Source organism: Scatophagus argus, chromosome 10 (genome assembly GCF_020382885.2).
Source record: "Scatophagus argus isolate fScaArg1 chromosome 10, fScaArg1.pri, whole genome shotgun sequence".
NCBI classification, from domain to species: domain Eukaryota; kingdom Metazoa; phylum Chordata; class Actinopteri; family Scatophagidae; genus Scatophagus; species Scatophagus argus.
Genome location: NC_058502.1, coordinates 14,322,109 through 14,344,633, shown reverse-complemented (window position 1 = coordinate 14,344,633; position 22,525 = coordinate 14,322,109). Strand labels below are relative to the sequence as shown.

Sequence of the window (22,525 nt, the reverse complement as noted above, 5' to 3'; positions counted from 1 at the left end):
TATCGTCCCAGCGAGACTCCAGAAGTAAGATTGACTTGTGTCAGCACAAACCATGGAAAGTCAAATCACTTGTGATATGGATGTGTTTATTTCTACCTTCTGTTCATTAGAGTGTAACAGTTCAATGATAAATAACGTCATGGGGAACAAATCTGTGTTTGGACACTTTCTTTAATAACAAAATACTTAAGCTCAGCTTTTTTGTTGTTAGGCCTTTCATATTTCATGTGTCTGCAGAGGAGCAGTTAGCACGTTTTCTTTTTTTCTTTTTGTAGTTTGAATTGCTCAGTTCAGATCTTTTTGTGGCAGTGTGGCATAGAGGCAGCAGCTAGGATCTTTGCTTGGTGCAGCTTTTATTTTTTCCCACAAGTCTCCAACAATCACTTTCGCAGGCGGTACTCTGAGTTTTGAGCGACTTCAATAGAGACGTGATACTGCAAAGTGGAAATACGCCGCTCTCTTTAGTTTTGCATCTGCTGAAAATGCATATCGTCACCATGGCACTAAAAAACACCATCCCAGTCCTATACTGGGATCGCTACCATAGCAACAGCTGATAAAGTAATGTGGAGAAAAAGAGGGTTTCTAAAACGTGAAGTGACAAACACAAACACAACAATAAAACCCAACAAAAAATGTTCAAAAATATTCAAAAATATTCAAAAATGTTCAGCTGAAGACATAATCAAACACTAAATCTGCACCCATGTAGAGGTTAACAGTAGTACATTTTTAGCTGTATTTCCATATTTGGCATATAAGAACATAATGTTTTTTATTTTAACAATAATATCTGTCAGTTGCTGTAGAGGTCTGCTAACAGCTGATGGATGTGTCTTGACCAAGCAAGCAACACACAGGAAAGCTGTATGGTGGTGAATCCTGTGGGCATTGCATGCAGGTCTGTTCTTTGTGTGTGTGTGTGTGGAGTGAGCGTGAGAGGTAATTACTGGGGCTGAGACCTTAACAGAACTAGTGGGTGAGAATAAGTTCCCTTCCCTGGGCAGGTGTTTTAATAAGAGTATGGGGGATAGCGTGACTCTGGTTCTCTCCTGAGACCTGCACCACCTCTCCCAGGTAACAATGTCACCTGTAGCATCAAATCACACTGTACAGTATTCACTTAATGAAGCACGCGATTGTGCATAATTGTAACTCCAACAGTAAGGTGAAGTGCAAAAACACATAAAAGATGACTTCTTACTTGAAAATGGAGATACTCAGACAGTGAGCAGTCGCTCTTCTCAAGTCATTTTACACGATTAAAAGGGTAGAGAGCAGGAGTTGAAACTGCAATTAAAGGTGTATTCTATCAGAAGAAGAACCCCTTTTCTGGTAGTCAGCTAAAGGAGGACCGAAGGGAGCAATGCTCCACCAGAGAAGTCATTATTTCTCAACCATCCCCTCTGCTCCATGGAATACATTAACTTCACAGCGTCGCTGTCTTAGCTAGAGTGCCTTCATTGCTTGTTTTTTTAAAGGGATGCATGCAATTAGAAGAAGGGGAAGAAGAAAGCACTTGGAATAGTCCCCAACCCCCACACAGAGATTGAGTACCAGCACAAAACAGGCTCAGTGGGCCCCTCGGGGCCCTGCCTGAGACTGAGGAGAGCCTCTGATAGTCACTGTCACCACTGCTCATTGACAAGAAAAAAGGAAGAAAACAACTGCAAAGCCTCTATTTCACTGAGTAAATGGGTTCCTAAAAATGTACAGATGGATTTCCAATAACAGACATTCACCCTTGTTTGTGCAGAAAAATAAATGATACTTCCTCTGTGGGGGATAACATATCTTAACAGCATCAAAGTAAAACTGTACCTCTACTTTAGTATTCTATGGTGCAATTACACAGACATTGCTCGGTAAAATGAATTAGCGTGTTTAACAGAGAGGGTACAGCACACCCATATCTTATAAACTTTGTTCCAATTCCTCTTCTGCATGGATTATCCTGCTGCAAAGAACAAGGATCATTACATCTATAATTCCCCGTTTTGCATAATGTCATTGTGAATATTTCCCTGGATTTGACTTTCAGATTCAGCGCAATTAATTATATATAGATTATGTAGGGACTTTGCCAGGACGCACTACCGTGTACAGACGAGTTTTACGTCCACATGGGATACTTGTGCAAGTGGCCTCATGAATATGCTTCACCTTTGAAAAAGTGACAGGAATTGTGGAGAATCATCATAATTGGTGAAGCAGTAGAGGCATTATTATGAATCTAGTCCTCCCTCCATGTGCGCTACAGTAATGAGCCTGAGGAAAGTGATTGTCGTACATTTGATGGTTCACTGACTTCACAGTCATTGTCTTTATCTGCAATAGAAAGGAGAGGCGGGGGGAGGATCACAATTCCTTTGAGGTGCATTTAAATCATAGTCTCCACATATTACTCAGAAAAATTTCCTCTTGAGAGTGTGAGCTGAGATGGCGTCCTTCAAGCCCCGCTGGGTTTCCTGTCATCATGAAATGGGAGCAGGAGATTAGGGAGGGTGAGGGATGTAGAGGATGGGGGGGGGGGGGGGGTAAATACTGAAATCTGGTCTAATCCCATCTCATACAGCTGAAGATACACTCCTAAGACATTTCTGCTTAGAGCTGAGGTAACTGAAATGAATGAAGGGAATACAGCTGCGAATTAGCTTTATAATACATTGTTTGGAAAGTAAGCATCTGTGAATGAAGCAACAGCTCCAACATTGGTGTATACAGGGTCAGCAATGCTAATCAACAGTCTGTCACACTTGCCTAATGCTTATGCTTACTTTGCTGCAGAAAATAAAACAATCTGGCCAAAGTGAGTGAAACTTACTCGCTCCCAGTACAAAGCTATAACGAATTAGGCCACAGAGTCATTATATTGTAGTATTATTTCAAATATTACAATGTGAGACACTTGGGGTAAAGTTCATCCAGATAGTATTTTTGCACTATATGCAGAAATTTGACTGCTTGAGTGCTGCTATTCTTGCATAAGAAAAGCATAAAAGTGGCAATTTTGCACAGCTGGTTGTATTTAATGGAGTGCGGTAAAACACGTCCTTTCCAATGTAATTAATAAGGAGAAGGCAGAAGTGTGAAACCCATATCTCAGGTATGATAAGTATTCCAATTTCACAATATATTGTGATTCTGTTTTGTTTTGTTTTTTGCTATTCTTCCATTTGGCTGCAGCACAGAGCTTAGAGCATATCTCTTATGACAATAACACATCATAATCAATTAAACTTCAGTGAAATACAGCTTATAGTCTTATAAAACACACTTCAAACATAACTAAAATTTTACCAGTCACTATTTTATGTTTTAGAATATTTGATAAAATATTTTAATGTAGTGCTTCATCTGTAGCTATTTGACAACACTGGATCAAAGTTTTTTAATAAACCTTTTGTATTTAACAGTTTTATTGTTCATCTTACAAAAACAGCTGGATGAATAAAAACTGAGAGCATGACCTCTGTGACCTGTTTATATGCCTCCTCTTTCTCCCTTTAAAAATCCTTTTTCCACATGCTTCTCTCATTTTCTAATGAAATGCAACATTTCACAAAGCCCCCAGATTAATGTGCAGAAATAAATAAATAAGAGGAAGCATTCAGAGTAACTGCTGATGCGAAAGGAGAGGGGATTCTCACAACCCACTGCCCCTGCTGTAAGAACATGCCTTATCAACATTTTCTCCCTGTAAAATGTCAATGGAATGCTTCACATTTCATCAACAAGGCTATGCATGCATCAGCTGTAAGCTGCATGATCTCTCTGCCTTGTTATGGCCATGTGGGACTCTCTCTGCCTTCTCCCGCCTGTGCCGCTCAGGCCTCTAACCTCTAACATTCATCACTAGCCCACAGAGAACTTAAAAGCTGGCATACAGGCTGAGACTTCTTAGGGATGTTTCCACTAAGATATGACCTGCGACCTTCTTTTTTCGTATTAGCATATGTGTGGCACACATGCGCATCTTTCAAGGTGCTCACATGCAACAGCTTTCTCATAACTCTGCAGTGCTCAAACTACAATTCACACTATTTCGAGGAATTCACCCTCACCTCTTGCCACAAAGAACTGGATGGGTAGTATGTGACATTTAAATGAAATGAGGAAATGTGTGAAATAATTTAGGAGACGCACATGCTGTACAAGCAAGTGAGCAAATTTGTATGTATATTAATTTAGTACTGCACTGAAATGAGCTACCTAATAAAGCATTGTTGTGCCATTTAATTTAAAAATGGAGCCCCGTCTATGCAAATCGCTAGAGAAAACTTTTTTCATCACTCACATGAAAACAGTGTATAAAGGAGATCTCGTCTGTTTTATCTGTGTTCAGGTGGTTCGTGCAGGTGGACGAGAGCCCAGAAAGCTGCAGAGAGTAGTGGAGCATTTGCACATCTTAGTGAGTATATCTGTCCTTTTACACACACATTCTAATTTATGTTCTTTTGAACATCTTGTTTACGTCCCTGCATGGCATTTGGTGATGAATGGTGTGCATTAAAAAGGTTGTATCCTTTTAAATTACCCGGTTACTCCTGGATTAAAACTAGGGGGAAAAAATCACTTGGCCCTGAGGCTTGAGGAGAAAAAAAAAGTGGCAAAAAAGCAATTCCATGCAGAGTGAGTACGGAGGTGTCTCATAACAACAACATCATGGCTGCTATGTGTCCTCAGGACAGGCCTGCTTATGTCACTGTGTGCTTACTGTATGTGTGAAACTCTGCGTGTGGGCAGCTTGGGTTGAGGCAAACTTCAAGACCAATTGCATGTTTGCGCGTGTGTGCTGATCTGTTGCTTTCCTGTTTGCATGTTTGCGTGCCTTTATGTGTGTGTGTGTGTGTGTGTGTGTGTTTAATGTTGCTGTACGCTCCTGACCGGCTTCAGTTTTGTCATGTGCGTGGGAATGTGTGTTTAGCTGGATGCCCACGGTCGTTTACGAGCACGTGTATTAATGTTTTGAATAAATCACTGACATTTGGCAGATCTGAAAATTGGAAACAAATTACAGCGGAATAAACAATATTATTCATATAATCAAGATATTTGATTCTGAAGCAAGGGTTAAAACAGCAAAAATTAAATGAAAGAAAAAATGTAAACGTGTACACTTTGCTCGATGTTTTATTCAACTGCTAGTATATATTATATAAATACCATCTATGTTTTACATAGACGTCATTCTGTTTTTCGTCAGATCGAGACCTTCCTCTTTATTTTAATCTTCTTACCTCCACAAGTCCAAAGAGAGTTAGCTGCTGCTCTGTGCACATGACAGGACAGTGAGATTGTGTTTCAGCAAAACAAGAAAACACTGGATTTACAGAAAAAAGGTATCCAGGAAGTCTAAGAGTGTAAATTCTTTGCGCATGCAGCCTCACTTCAATATAATATGTTTTCAGTTGGTTCTTGACTATTTAAAATTAAGAAATATTCTATTCTATGTTATTTTCTGGCAATTCATTAGTTGTGCTTAACAGCTCTTCCAAACTTTTAGCTGAGGAGACGGCAGGTAATCACATCAAGATGTTTGGGGGTGAGAAAACTGTATGTTTACTCCTTAAAATATTTTTTTTAACAAGAAGTGCAGCAAATGCATTCACAAGCACTTGAAAGAAAACCATTAAAATTGTTTTCCTCAGCAATTATTTGGAAAGAGAAATTATATTTCCACTGTTTCACTCTGGGCAGCGAGGGAACTGCCGCCCCAACAGCACTGCCCTTCCCTGGGTAATGAGTGTTATTGTCGGTAAGTGGGTGCTAGCGAGAGGGAGGTCATGTGGTGGCCAGCAGAATTATGTCCAGGTCAGAGATGCACTGTATGGAACTGACCCTTATTACGGGACCATTTCCCTCAGTTCCCTGCTGCACGAGCTTGCACACGCACACACACACACACACACACACACATAGTGGCCACAATGTGCAGACATGAGTAGGTGAAAGCATGGGCTCCTTTTTAATTCACACAGCAATAAAAAACTGTTTCTCATGCATCTTGTACTTGCCATTAAATCACTTCCTTCTTTTGTGGTTTTAGAGCTCAGCACATTAACCATCACCATAGAAGTACCTGAGAACTTGGCTTCAAATTAAAAAAGTTCTTCTTGATAATACAAAATGTAGATGACTAACCAAGAAATACATTTTTAGAAGTATCTTTAGGTAGTATTTGTATGTGTTTAACAGTGAAGAAATGTGGGCGTAGTATAATCAAACAACCCACCAAACATCATCAGTTTCAGATTTCATTGTTGTGCATTGTTGCATGTACATACAACAATACCATGTAAGTTGGTCAACTGCACTTGAAAGCATGTTAATAAATGGATTATTGACTTACGATGTGGAGCTTCAAGAAGTCTCCTAGACCAGAGGAGCTATCCACCCTCACCAGAACAGCATCCTTCAGGTGCGTGCTGAAGCCAATGGCTAGTCGGTCTGCCCTTGTACTGGGACGGTCATTTGGCGGCCATGTGTATGTGATCAGTCCACCATCTCGCCCAAATATATATGTTGTTCCCGCTAGAAAAAAATGAGAACGGAGAGAGCAAATAGAAGATGTTAATAGTGTATTCACTTACCGCCATGTACAGCTCTGAACCTCTGGTTGCCAATACAAAAACATTATTAACACAGCAAAGCCAGCATCCAAGCAGTTTGTACAGAGCACCGTCAGTCTGTGGTGTTTTATTGTGCTGAGTAATGTCTTTGCAAAGCACCAAGCAACACATCACTCTTGAACAGCTCTCAGCCCCATCTGAGAGTTTAAGCACACTTGTGTCAATTCATGAGTGCGGGAAAATTCATTGGAAATTAGAGAGGCAGGTACTGCCGCTTTCCTCATAATGCTGCACAATTACTCAGTTTTACTGCCGCTGCCTGTCTCACCTCTGCAGAGAAGAGATACAAGTGAACACTAGCAAATTTGCAGTCGTGTCCCCGTTGCTCAGGTAAACCAGTATACTAAATGGACACTTCATCGTTTCTCCCCCTTCATTAGCAGCCTCAAAGGTGGAACCAGTCAGAGCCATTATTGACTGACTGGTCCAATTATGCCCTTCGTATGACCTCAAAACCAGCCATTTCCTGTCTCGCTGCATTACCTCGTTGCCTTTAAGAGCTATATGAAAGGGTTGGACAGAATATGGAAGACGGCAGAATTGTTTTAATTACTAATTCTATTCAATGACAAAGAGCCTTGCAGCATTATGAATGTGACCTAGACAAATTGACGTTGGAAATAAGTTCTTTGTGACTATTTAAAGAAGTGGCTTATTAAAAGCAGGAGTGTGTTCATGTATAAAGCCGCAGTCTCAGTTTTTGATGCTTCTGCCAGCAATGCAGTATTTCACCAACTGTCATAGTTGTATCAATCAAACCAGTGCCTATTTCTTCCCAGTCAGAAACCTTCAACTGGATAGTGCTTCAGTTCAGGTTTACCAGGATGCAGAATAGTACAGTAGCGCAAGTACCTGTTCGTATGTGCGTGAGACTGTGAAGGAAGTATGAGTATGTGATTGGGAAATAAATGTCTGTGAGAAAGCCTGAAAATGAATGCAGCTGTCAGATTAGCATAAAAACAGCTATCTTCATGAAAAATTAGACAGGGAGCTCTGCTAGTGTGTTATGCATTTACGTGTGTGTGTGAGAGTAAGAAGGAGAAACAGTGAGTGAGAGAGACACACAGAGTGTGTTAATATTCATAGGAGCAGGGAGTTAAACAGCCTTAGACTGAACAATAGATTATAAATCATTCTGACTGTAATTCCAATATTTTCTTGTAAACCAGTTCACAAGGATATAAAACTATCGATACATTTTGCATTTATTTATATATTTCTGTTGTTTTCCTCCCTCTGGCGTTTCTTCACAGTGCAGTGATTATAGTGTGTCACTCTCATCTCAAGTTCCTTTTCCAATTTCACTCCCTCATTTGAGTCAATACACACTGTCAACCATTAGCTAAAAAGAATTGCATCATTAATTAACAATAATGTGATTAACAAATGTAGAGACATACAGATCTATGGTGGGATTTATTGTTTTCATAAAGCACAACTCACATTTGTAAAACTTAATGAAATAACACTGTAAGCATTCTTGTTCTAATGGAAAAAGCGTTATGAAGCTTGATGACTTCTACAAAGGAAAAGACATTATGTGTAATATATTTGCGAGGCAGGCATCATTTCTTTTTCATGAAGTCTGGCGGCTACTGCTGAAAACCCTTCTTATTCCACTAATGCATATCTGATGTTGGCCTCTTCACAGAATGATCTCCAATTCATGTAGCCTGGGCTGGACTGTTGTCACTGTCTCCAAGTTTCCCCCCCAAGCCACCCAACACTTGCTCCATGCTCCAGCTTATTATAATTAAGCTCTTTCAAACCATGTCAGTGTTGGAACTCACTGGGCCCTTAAGCGTCCATTCTGCCCTCTGTCTATTCATACGATTTGACACCCACTTTATCCCACTGACAGCTTATTTACCCCCCCCCCAAAAAAAAAACAACAACAACAAAAAAATTATATATATAATATAAGGATTGCTCATTTCAGCGGACAGCTGTGTGGATCTTACCAGTGACGCCTTTAAGCTAAATCAACACCAAGACCCTCATGTCAACGCAACATAGGTCAACTAAACTACTTGGTGACATGCAGCTTATATAAATGGTTCCAAAACAGATTCGGAGAGTGCAGATAATAAGGCTGCCGATATGTCGTAAAGCAGCTTAAAATCCATATGAGCATGTAAGACTACTGAAAAACTCCTTGAGGGACTGTTGTGGATTAAGACACATGGAGAAACATGGCTAATGCACACCTACACAGTTGGTGCGGTGGCATGAAATCAGCAGACGTGCCTCTGTAACTCCAGTGGTGGGAGTAATTATGCACCGGCTCCATATTTGTTATTTGTGTGCTCTCTCGGGAAACTGGGCCTGATATGGATCTGTTGTAGTCATTAGATACAGTAGTGTCCTGGAAATACTTGCCTGTTTGTTGTCTCTTTAGTTTGACAAGAGTTTCAGTTTATTCCCTGTTCACCCGCTGTCTCATAAAAAACAAATGAAAGGACAAGATCGAGGCAGGTAATGAGGGGAGTCTTAGATGCAAAATGCTTAGAGGTGTAGTGCTTACACAACACAAGAGCCACGAAACAGAGTGCAATTAAGATTTTCTTGCTTCACGTATCCCCACATGTATTCATATCTGCAACATTCACACATTTCCCCAAAGAGGTCAAAGTGCAGAAACAAGAGTGCTTTGAGCAGGTATTGGTGTCTATTACAGATTATCAGACCTACAGGATGAACTCCTCAACCACAGGCCTCCCCTGTTAAGGGATAATGAATTAATCTGTCCTCTTGTTGGACTACATTGAGAGCTGGCTGCTCTCTGCTGTGTCACTTAGCATCAAAGAAGACAAACATTGGCAGATCAAACACTGTGCTTTCATTAAAAATGTAGCAACCATCCCAGGAGTTCTCCTGCATTTGGCCAAAGAGGTGTGTGGGATAGTAGACCGTAGGATAGCAAACATGGCCTGTGTGTTAGAACCCTGTTGGCACTGACTTCTCAACGTCTCAATCTACTTCTGCTGGAATGAAGCATATAGCAAACTGGTCTGTAAGCACCATATGTTAAATAAACCGTGCTGTCTCCTATGAAGAGGCGGATAGGTGTGAGCAAAGCAAAGTGTCCTGGCTCTGAGCCTTAGTGTAGCAGTTGTAAGGTAATTAGGATACACAAGCCAGGCAGTGTGGTTGATCGTACTGCTCAGCTAAGATTGGGCTAGCAGACTGTCTTTCCTCTGACCTCCAACACGGGGCCATCGTAACGAGCCTCATATTACCACCTCTGCCGAGAAACTGCGGAGGAATCCAATCATAATTACATAGTTGTGATGGAAATATGAAAAGGGGAGATGACATTATGGATTTGCTTTCTGTCAGCACCTAGCACTTGTGTTTCTCTGTATTTGCTGCCAAGGATTCCCGTAATGACTGCTGTGCAAAAATAGATGCCCCGACATTTGGCATACAGTTTTTCCCAATTGTCTCCTGTCTGATTCTATAAATCTCATATTTAGACATAAGCATACAGTTATCAGGGTTTACCCTTAACTTATATCGTGTATTTATAATGGAAATGAGCTTACTGAGGACGACATTCTTAAGATACATGCAGCATTTTAACCTGACTGTGACAGAAATAAGAAGGTGATCATTTACATAAATTTCTGCATCCCCCAGTGATTTAAAAAGACAAGACCATATTAAGGATAACATTATGTTGGTTTGTCTTTGTTCTGTGCCTCCCTCTTGGGAGAAGCGCAATTAAAAGAAGCTTAATGATATCTATTGGATTACAATTTCAGTTTCCAGAGAAATCATTACCACGATTTATGAGGACACTATTATCCAATCAAACACTATCTGTATCTGTTAAAGGAGCTATCTCCGATCAATGGTCCTGAAGATTTAGTGCCATGAGGGAAAATTGTGAGTCAACGTGATCAATTTTTCGCCCCCGATCTACCTTACTCACGATATTTTACCTTTTGGGCCAATTAAATGGTCTAGTAGTTGAGGAGATGAGGTGGTAAATAGAAAGTGGGGTTATGAGCAACACTGTTCAAACTCATGTCTTTTCAGCATGTTCTAACTTGGCAGTGATTACAAAGCTGTGAATTACAGAGACAGTCCATTAGGGGCATTGCCTTGGTGTATAATTAAAGTGTACATCGCCTTGTGGGCGTGTGTTAGTTGGTTAGTTAGTTAGTTAATTTCTGTATAGATCTTTCATCAGAAAAAAGAACTACAGAGCACAGTGATGTCAGCTCTCAGCTTTGATGTCAAGGACCTTTCACATTTACAGTTTACCTGTCTGTGCATAATAACTGATTGTGCAGGCTATAAAGAGAATATATGACTTTGTTTACGCAGTCATGTCCAGCTTTAATAAAATGAATATGGATTAATGAAACACAACATTCAGATGGCTGTGCGTGCTGAAGAGCAGGGGTTTTATATGAATCTTTTGCAAACCTTTCACAATGTTTTAGACAAAAGCAAATTCAGTTATTCTATAATATGAATCTAATGTATTATATTTCTGTATTGAACACTGCATGTTGAGCTAGTGGTCCAATGTTCCCACCACTGTACGTTTCATTCAATATATTTCGGGTTTGTTCACTGCTGCTGCTGCTCTAAGTGTAAAACATCTCTTCTGAACACCCAAGAATGTTTCCTAGAAGAAGACGCTGAGGAGTGTGTCTTCCTGTTGGTGCATGGTAGGGCCTTGAGCTGATGAGGTGATATTTCTGTCAGGGTTTTTCTCCAGAACTTAACTGCACCAAAGTAGGGGAAAGGACCACCTGGATCACCTGGGAGCCAGTCCTTGTTCTGTTCACCTTTTCCAATCAAAGGGGAGTGCTCCACTGTAGCTGAGGTCTGTTCTACTTTCATGCCTTTGCCAAGTCATGTGTGCATGCACAGATCCTACTCATAAGCTTAGAATCTTTTTGTGGATATGTAGGCCAATTTGACTTTGATGTAATTCCCTCAAGCAGGAAAAAATAGCTTATTATTATTATTTTTTTTATCCCGTTTCCAGCATATCCACACGTGGCTGCACAAAGAATGAGGAACCTTTCCCACAGCCAGATTGCCCCTGTAGTTATTGTCGGTCTTTTTTTGGCTCTTCACCTAGTGTCACTGAACCATTTCTTTCATTTGGCAATGAAGCTCTTAGTACCAGAGCAGCACAGTGGCCTAATATGTTATCTCCTCCCAAGCTAATTAAATTTAAAGTGCCATATATTTGCTCGTGGCAATTCTGCTCCTTTTGCACAAGGACACAAGCGTTCTCTTGAGAAAGCTTTCATGTGGTATATCCCTTCTGTGCTGCTCTCTACTGTACATCAGAGCTGTCAGAGCGCTCTGCTTTAACTGGTGATGAAAACCGCATATACCCATAATATATTCTACTCTACTGACAACACATGCATGGCGAACTTCTGGTCAGGACAAAAGGCACTTTGAGCAATCGGCACCTGTGTGCCAAGACATACTGAAACAGGGTCCTAAGTATTTAGAGCAGCAAATGTAAGACTTTAAGATTAAAGAGGTCAACTCAAGATGGAAATTATTTAAATCAAAATGTCACAAATAATTATTTCTAAGTGAGTTACACATGTTTTCGCTCAAAGGCAGCAATGTTAGGCTCATGTCCTACTTGTAACTTATGCTATCATCCTCACAGTGTAACAATGTAAGCATGTTATATGTTGTGTTCAGCCTTTGTCTGCAACACTAAGATGCTAGTTTTAGTCCCAGTTTGACTGCAGTGGTTGTAGACTGCAGCCATTTTAGTGTAGTCATGGTGGGTTTTCAGTGTGAGCAGTTTTGAAGGTGACTATTGCCCGCTAGATAGACATTGTAAATGTAGTAACATTATCTAAAAACCTATTTACTCTAATAATTATTAATTAATGTATTTTGAGTGAATGGTTTCTGTGCTTATAATTAAAAATGTGTCACAATAATCTTAAAAAAGCCACAATAATTATTATTATTTTTTTCTTTACAATTTAATGATGAGAGCAATTTTAATACTTCATGAATATTTAGAAAAAATATGTCTGCAGAACAAAACAGGCATTCCTGTCACAATGTCACTTTTGTAGCTGACATAACCAAATGACATGGGAGGTGATTAATTGCCTGTCACCTCTGACTGGCAGCCTCTGTATGTTGGAATAATTAAGTACAGTGAACAGCAGCCCCGATATGAGTTGAGAGCAATTGTTCTTCTTGTTGTTTGGGTTCGTTAGTTAAAGCACAGCCTTTGGTCGCCTGGCTTGTGGGTGCAGATGAAGAAAATCCAGCTGGACAATGAAAACTGGCCACCGAGATATCATGGATACAGCTAGATCCCTATGGTCATTTCCACCACCACCTGACCGCCCCCACCCAATCTCTATTTCTATATCTGTTCATTGTTCCATTGCAGTACAGCGAGGTCCCTTCAACAATATGAACCTCGCTCACAAGCTTTGCTCCTGGAAAAAGCCATTCTCCATCTCCAGTGGTGTGTGAGCAGCCCTTTGGGAGACTAAAAAGGCTATGGATTGTTGACTTGTCTTAATCCTCTCTCTGCACAAACAACTGCCTCCCTTATAATGGCACAGGCAGTTAGAACAGAACCAGCAGGAAAGAGAAAAGGTTTCATCACAGGTTGACACTGGAACAATCATGTACAACATACTACTGAAATGACGGCAAAACAAACAATGTGGCCTTCTAAATTATAAGCGAGGGGTCAGGATTCTCTCAACAAGATAAAAACACCAGACTGCGGTATTGTGCACACATCTCATCCATTTCATACACTGCTGCAGTCTTGCTATAGTGCTGAGCCAAAACACTTATTGGGTGATCATGGAGTGAAAACTGGGCAATTTTGCCAGCTTGTCTTTAACTGCCGCAGTTGTCATGAAACTAACCCGTAACATAAAATACTGTATACTAGACATTCTGCTTTGCTTCCTTCCACGGTTTTATTTTGTTTATTTTTTTTTTCTGTTTTAAGTGATAAATCCTTGCTTCAGTCTTTATCAGAAGGCTGGAACTGAACTATTCTCTTTGCAGTCAGCAGAAAGCAGAGTGGACAAGGGTGCTAAATCAACCCAGAGCCCAGACTACATGCTTACTTTGTGTTGGCTTAATAAGTCTGGGCATATTGGCATATATACAGCACAGTCGATATAAACTCTTACAGTTCATTGCCCAAAGACTTAATCTTCATCACCGCTATATCTGCTGTTTGGGATTTAGATATTATATACACCTATGCTGACAAACCAATGTGTTCCAATGTATTTCAATGATGGCATGCAATGAGTTAACAATAATAATAACATATACATTAACATAATATTTAAAACTGTTTTGATAAATGATGAAATGAAATAAATGAAACTAGGACAAAAACTAGGATTAAAACAACAAGCTACATGCAAAAAAGTAAAGTCCTTACGCAGTTATCCATAGTCTTTAGGCTAGATTAAGCAAATATTCTAATTAGCCCATTTCCACAGTGTTGTTTTAACAATATCCAGTGACCTATGAGCCTTAAGCTCCTTCTAATGAAGACAATCCCAAAGCAGCATTTCTGCACAGGACAGCTGACAGTGTCCAACCTGTCTTCATAAGCTGCAATGGATTAATCCTCTCTCCACCCCCGTCCACCCCCCACCCCCTTCCTGCTTTGCTAATTTGAAGTAATTAAATTAAGTGGAGACTAAAAGTGGGGCATTGCTGCTCACCCCCATGATTGGTCATCCTTATTAGAAGGCATAAGACGTTGGCTGCAAAATCATAGAAGCAACAAAACCTAATAAAGGCTGGGGAGAAAATATAGGGGCTCTTAAGTCAGACCTTCAGGTACAAAATGACCAGACCAAAGAGGAAGAAGTGCAAGGAACAGAGAGAGGTAAAAAACTAGCAACAAAAAAAGTGTCAAGAAAGTAGTTGTATGTTTTATGTACTGCAAGGTGTAACAGCTAAAACAAAATTTTCATGTGTATTTATTGCTACTAATATATTACTATATTTTGTCTTTCTTATTAAAGAGTAACTTAAAAGCCAATGAAAACCTTGTCTTTGCAGACCTCCACTGGTTTGACCTCTCACCTTACTGCAGTGATGTACAGGTGTACTCTGGGATACTATGACATCACTCTTAGATGTAGTTACAGGTGGAATTTAGCACAGTTCTGACCATGTCAAGCAGGTCAAGCAGGTTTGAGAGGCCAGCAAAACACCACATTTCAGCCTTATTTAACTCATTATAATACTCAAATTTCAGATTTGATGCTACTGCAAATTATTGTGCACATTTATTTTGATAGGCCTCACCAAAAACAGCACCCCCAATAGTATTTTGAATCAGCCAAACCCTGTCACACTATTAGATTCAGATATTTTGATAGCTGTGCTGTACCTGTGTTTCTGCAGAGCACTTACATTTCACACTTTGTTGTTTTTGTCATACTGTTGAACCTTTATTGTCACAAAATCAGACAGGTTTTGGCTTTGCTACCTTAAAATCATAGCTGTGGCAAGTATGTGATGAGATACGGTGTAAACATCTGAGGTGGCAGCATGGGTGAAATCTCTAATCAGGTAAGAGAATCTGATGGGTGACAGGCTTCGGTGCAGCACCTGCAATAAACCGCAATGCAACTACTGAAACTTCTTTTGCATGGTATGAAAGCTGTTTACACTAACTTGTCCCTATTTTAAACAATTAAGTCAGCAACAGTAATTCTTTCATCATACATGTTGGATAGATGCAACACCTAAAATTTAAGCAGTCCTGAATTAATCTAATACAATCTTCAGCAAACTTGTGAATCAAGAAATCTGCACCTGCTTCATACTGTTGTAGTACTTCACTTAATTTTATCCCCACACTGCTCTGAAGAGATAAGCCTTCACCTCATGATGACGGGGCCCCGGGGTAGTCATACCAACCACCCTCTCTCTACATGGCAGGGGACCATCAATTCATGGTTGAGGTAAAGTTCTGCCCCCGGGGCTGGTAACATTATGCCATGAATGCTCAGTCGACCAGTGTCACTCACACCCTTCGGCCCCCTCCTCTGCCATGCTCACTTCCCCTAAGCCCTAAGTGATACATGAGCCCCTGCCTTGTGGAGCAGAATGGCCCATCCAGGCAGAGCTGACAAGAACCAGTGTCTTAATGGAGCCCTTTGTTACCCCAGCTGCATATCTGCAGCCCCAGCCAACAGCCTTGGCTCTGATAGAGGTGTCTCACAGTATCGACAGCTTCTAATTTACTCTCTCATCATCACTTGCCTCATTTGCGCCTCAGACACAATGCTCCCTTTCTCTCACTGCAGGTCAGCCATTTTGTTTGCCAGCAATTTGTTGATAAGATTTTTCTGCATCCAGTGTTTAATTTGCATGCCAGCCAAAACACATATCAAAGTTAGACTTATATAAAATCAAGCATCAGTCAGTTCTCGGCTTTTTCATTCCCAGTTAAAAGCCTCTTTGACTGATTACATGCCATCAGACATCAGTGCATTATTTAATTTTGGTGTGTGTGTGCGTGTAGCTAACACCACAGCCTCCAAATGGTCTCTAGAAGCTGTTGTCTTCTCTATTAGGGAGCCAACAGATGTGGAGTATGACTGCAGTTCTAATTACTGAAAAAGACAAGTGTGGAGGATAATTACACAGTGGAAGTGAGGCAGAAAACAGAGTCCAGGGCCAGAGCTCTGATCTGAGACTAGAGACATCTCTGGTTGCCCATCACCATATGCAGTCCAACCTGCATCAGCTCAAATACTGCTCTCAAAAAGAAGCTGCTTTAAGATCAGAGAGAGCTACTGTGCTTTACTAAGCATATTCCAACATTAGCACTATTCATAAAAGCAAATGATACAACAATCTACACTAGACCTGCATAATTACAAAATGTTTGTGCCGCAGGAGGGCTTTTTAAAAAGGATTTAGTACAGCCACATCTCCACCTCTACATATAAGGAAAAATATCAGGTGAAACTCTTTCCACTGTCCCTCGTACTGAAGAATAAAAAATAAATAAATCACTGTTTAGCTCAAGGCGTGGTACATGTGCAGCGAGTAGTGGAGCATAAAGAACTAGCAGACACTGGTTAATACACTACAGATGGTTTTCATTTTACATAAATAAAATGACATAAAATCTATATATTAGAAAATATATACTAATATGTGGATAAAATGTATCCAATGAGTTTTACACTACACAATAAAAAAGCCTATTCTCCATGCTAATGTGTCTCATTTTCATGTCATTCCTCCATGACACGGCTTCATTTTTACTGTTTACTCCTTTTTGTAAGCTGCACCCAGGAGACAACAAGCGTGCCTTGGCCTTAATTGCGGGATTAAACATCTGCTTTGCCTGTTGCTGAGTAGCCTCACTTTGTAAGTAAGCCTCTACTAAGTGGTGAGATATTATTTAATTAGCTGTATTTCTTATATAAATTATACAATAAAACGAATTCAGAGAAGATCAAGAGAAAAAGACCACCAGAAATAAACGCAGCATTTGCAAATACTCATGTACTGAGGTGCATCAGAGGGAGTTTTGTCATGCAGCATGACCACTTTGTACAGCTCTGCCACCCCCTTATCAACAAGCAATGTAGAAGCACCATAAGAAAGCTGTGGTGTCCTGTATCTCATACTGATGCCACGTATCAACCAACAAATAAATATATAACAGAGAATAAAAAATGTGCGTAGGTATGCATTGTATTTCTCCACTATGTTTCGAAATCTGTGCTAATATTAGCTTGCACTTAGGTGTTAGGCAGGCGTGTTTTTATCAGCCCTTGCCAGCAGGCCTCAGGCACTAAGAGATGGAAGAAGCAATGAGGAAGGTGAAATCCCACACAATCCTATTAGAGTGGATTAGGGGGCAGCTTTCTTTCTGTTGCCACTCTGCTGCAGGTGAGCAATTGTAAACTGAAAAAATATAGTTATGACATGGTTGGTTTTATTGAGGCTTCTTATTGTCACACAGGGCAGTCATTCTTTTCTTATACCTTCAGTTTTTTTTATTTGAGGTTATCATTAAGCAGGCATACATGAACTTACATAAAGTTGTTAGGTAATGATTTGTAAGCTAAGAATAATTATAACACCGTCAATCAAACCACCCACATACAGGAGCTGGAGGTTTATTTTTTCCCTTTTCCCAAAACAATTGTGTGAAACTTAAGTACAGGCTCATTATCGATCGAATGATCAATGGCAATCATACATTTTTGTCTTCTGCAAGCTGGCTGCCACAGAAACCCATTCCCTCTCTGGCCTCCCCTGTGGTTGGGGCTATCAAGCTATAAAGGCTGAAAGATTTCACCCTCCATCTTCAGTTTTTTTCCCTCTCCTTTGACCTTTCCAAGAACCAATTAGTCCATCACTAGGGGGAGTTATCGCTGTATTGCTGGAACCTCTGTATACCTGGACAATTAGATTTTTATACCTTCCAAGTGCATATTTTTCCGTTATGACCCAATTGAAATTCTAACCAATGATATAGTTCACTATATAGGTGACTGCAAATTTTCATATCGCTTCCACTAGCCACATTTACACTTTTTGGTTGTGACAATGATTCAAAGTGATCAAAGAGATGAAAGATGATTTGAGAGAGTGCTGCTCTTTGTTTGTGCAGTAAGCTTGTGTGCACTTGTGAGTGAATGTGCATGAAAATGTGTGTATACAGGCCTGACTAATGCAGAGATAGCTGCTGCCTCATTATGATGACAGAGAATGAGGCCCCTCCAGGGTGACTGAACTCAATTCAGGGTAGATAAAAAAAAAATGGACGTTTGCATTGATCTCCACCTTATTTATTTCAATTTATTTATTTATTTTTTCCCTTCTTGTGTCGTTCCCGTGGGAAACAAAAAGGCATTTATAGAGTCAATCAGCATGGACTGTAGAGAACTCTTTGAGCTCTTTCATTAGCACCTTGACACCACACACACCAGCTGCATTGCTCCTCCACACATCCCATCTCTCAAGCAGTCAATGTTGGCATGCAAAAATTCAGCAAGGGCTCAGCAGTTCATGAGGAAACGACCCGTTTCAACCTGTTCTATTTCTAAGGCATTCCTTCACATAAGGTCTTTCTCTTATTTCTCTCTTTGCCATGCTATGATACATGCATTCATAATTTCTATATTTTGTTTACCCTTTCACAGATTCACCAATCTTTTTCATGTCCTGTCATTTTGAATATAATTATTTCCTTTTGCTGCACAGTACATTACTCTATCTGTCATACTCTTGTTTTGATGTATTCCTTTGTTAAAACAAATTCCCTCCATGAAAATCTTTCATGTTTCATATAATCTAATGATATTCAAGTTTTTATGCATCTGGAGTAGACTGTCAAAGTCACAGTGGCATTATCCCATTACAATATGGCTTTGTATTTTGCAGGGTTAACAGCTGTGAATGTGTGAAATCAACACTGCACACTGGGAAATGGTGCAGTTTAGTTATGATAGCTTTCTTCAGTTCCTGGGCAAAATCACTTGTAAGACGTCAGATGGATGTAACACCAGCAGCAACCACTGACCAGACATTCAGGTAATTAAAAAAAAAAAAAAGAAAAAAAAAGAAAACTTTAAAAGGAAGAGCCAGAGGTGTAAACAGCAGACGCACACGATGAACAAGAAAGAGGGAGATGGCAGAGAAGATGACGCTGTTGATGATGATTCACTCAGTGCCTTATGGGTAAAGAGCACCCTGACTCAAACTCATCCAGGACCTATGCATGTGAGGGGCGCAGAAACCCCCTTGAGTCAAAGGAGGGGGCTCTTTATCTTTCTCTCCCCCTTCATCTCTCGTCTCTAATCTGAAACCAGACACATTACTCAGCTGACCCCTCGCTGCCCACCGCAAGCACAGTCAGGTCTCATTTCCCTTCATGCCAACCAGAGCCTGGTCACCACCGAAACCACACAGACCACTGCAGGCACAAAAGGCTGCCCCTTCTGTCTGCATGGATGGGCTATGCAAGACCAATGAGAAAGCTGGGAGTAGGTTACGCACAGCTGTTGGGAAGGCGTGAAGTAAGGAGGATGGAAGTGAATGAGAAGGGGATGGGCGAGTGACTATCAGAAGATGTGAGAAGGTTAAAGACCTAACGCACACACAAATGAAAAGAAGTTGTTTGCGTTCTCACACATGAGAGGAAGAGGAGAATAAAACGACTGCAGTCATCTCTCTTTTGTTCGTGGGTCAATAACTGCCTCTGCTCCCTCTACAGCAGTGGAACATGTACTCAGATCCTTATCAGGGCAGCTATCATCTCCGCTGCCTCACAGAAGCAGAGATACTGTCATCCTCACACTATCGCAGAATGACATCAGCTCAGAGACATGGGAGTAATTATATTATACAATCCCACAACACACCGGCAGCAAGGCAACATCAGAGACCAACCACTTTCTCCCTTGTCTCTCCTCTCTTTCTAGACTTTCTCCATATCCGTTCTTCTTCATTCTCTATCTTCTTGTATTTCTTCTCTCTGCCCCCACCTAAGCACCATCAACACTCATGTATTCTCTGCAGCAGAGCCAGCACAGACGAGCGCTGTCTCTAATCCATTCAACCATTTGCTCTGAAGGTGGAGAGCTTTAAAATGGATTATAATCACTTAAATTGCTTTGTTGACTTTGATCAAACCATCGAGTTTTGAGATACAAAAGCCATTCGCACAGTAGTTGATGGAGGAGGCGTTTTCTCAGACATGTTAAGTATGCCACATAATCACCATGGAACTGGAAGTTGACTTCCCCCCTACTAAACATATGGTCTATAATTCTGAGAAGATGATACACACATACATACAACACATGCAGAGACTGCCACATCACTGATGCAGCAGATTACACTCACCTTCAAAAGGCAATAGAAGTGAGAAGAAGAATATTAGAAGTCCATTGAACAGATGAAAACATTCATCTGTTCTTAAACTCTGAAATACTTTTCCCATTAATCAGATCACCTCTTTGATCCAGTCTCAATGAATAAAAGGAGCAGGTATAGAGGAAAATATAGTAACCTAGTTATCCAGCATGTTGAGTATCGCATCCATCTATGGGAAAGAAGACTACCACCTCTGGGAGTCTATTCGTGATGAATGGTATGTCTGCCACTCAGAGCTGATACTGTCTGAACCTCATTACTGCTAGTCCTAAACAGACAATGCATCACACTCCAACTCAATTTCATACATCCTGACCATGGTAATTTTCTTATTCTTTCCACATAAATCAGTGACAGAGTTGAAAACAAAGGATGTTTTCTCTTACAGTAGGTTGACATATACAGAGTAATGCGTGTTTTCCGATGAAATTGGTCAGAGGAATTTTGTGCTCACGTGGTGGAGAATATTTGGACAAATGGATGGATGGCCTGCCATTAGGGCAGGCTGAGGCAAATTTAGCTACTCAATGAAAAAGTGCATTTTCATAAAATGGAGATGGAGGCAATTTGCATACAGAACTGTCAGCACTCTATTAGCTTTGTTTGGTCTAATCACTTGAGACAATGTTAAATGCACTGTGACAACAATGGTGAAAGGCAGGTACAGTTACATAAGTATTGCAAATAGGATTAGATTTTAACATTGACGGTGACACCAAAAGCTATGAGAGAGAGATACAGAAGGGTGGGGGCTTACATGCAGCTAATTTCTGTTGTTTAATACATAAAAATTATGTGAGCATAAAGATGCTGTTAAAAAATACAGAGTCAAACCTGAGGGGCCTTGGCTCGTAGATTCACAAATTAGACGGAAAAAATGAAGCTGTACATGTTTAATTGCTGCAGAAGAGACATCCCATGCAAGGAACAAGCCCCATGAAAATTAAACCAATTGCTGCACAGCTAAGACAGCAGCACTGGGGTTTTACAACAGCAGGCTTTGTCCTGGAGCCAGGTACCATGTTGAACAGCATGTCTTCCATTTCGCATTCACACACCCTCAGTGCGTTGCTCAACCAAAAATGTAATCATATTACTGCAAAAGCTTTTCTTCGGTGAGCACTCTGTCTCTCCATCATAATAACGGCACGGAGGAACAGCAACGATAACTATGATATTAACTCGTGGAATCCGCCTGAAAGCACCACATGCCCTCAAGGGTCCCTAGGGAGAGCATGGGGCGAGCTGAGTGCTGTCCGCTCCAGACGGGTCACGGCAGAGTGGCCTAATTGCCTCTCTTGTTGTCTCAGTAGGCCGGTAAACCTCCCATCTCCCTCATCACCACTGAGGAGCATTGACTCCCTTGTTCATACAGGTCTAACTGCCCAGTGATCCAGAGCTGCTCCTGTGTCCAATAAAAACATCCTCAAAATGCCAGTGCAGCTCTGTAATGATGCTATCACTCACAACTTAATGCCTTGTACTGCTAAACTTCCATATTAAACAATCCGGTGCAGTAGAGCCATTATGAGGCAGTGTGTATTCAATGGAATCCAGGGTACCTCAGCATTACGTCAGTGTTACACCAGTAGTCATTACGTCACTCAAAAATGCCTGGGCAGTGATATGACTAAAGAACAGGTGTATTTCGGTCTTTTGAAAGTGTCACGTTTCGTCAATCTTGAACATCCACACTCAGAAATTTACGTGAGATGTACGCATTTAAAAAAGTGAAGTGGAGGCAACTAGTGTAAGAAGTGAAGAATAAAAAACTGCAGTATGTCTAAAATCATCACACATACTGTACTGAGATGAGCATACTGCAGTCTATCATCAATACTTGGGGTGAGGTTATATAATTTCCCATAGTTGAGAATTTTCCTCATTTCCTTGTTCTCCCTCACTATTAATGCCTACGTCATGAACCTTCTTGCCACACAGGGTAAAGAGGCCTCATCTCCACTCTGCGCTGGGCAGGG

At 40.6% G+C, this 22,525-nt stretch overlaps 1 protein-coding gene across 10 annotated transcripts in view; it reads right to left on the bottom strand.

Annotated features, from left to right (window-relative positions):
• LOC124065776 (neurexin-1a-like) overlaps window positions 1–22,525 on the bottom strand; it is a 237,960-nt gene that overhangs the window by 76,999 nt on the left and 138,436 nt on the right. For all 10 annotated transcript variants that reach the window (XM_046401509.1, XM_046401510.1, XM_046401513.1 and 7 more), the window contains one exon: window positions 6,353–6,534. In XM_046401509.1, coding sequence (XP_046257465.1) covers window positions 6,353–6,534 — 182 coding nt within the window. The remainder of the gene's footprint in view (window positions 1–6,352; window positions 6,535–22,525) is intronic.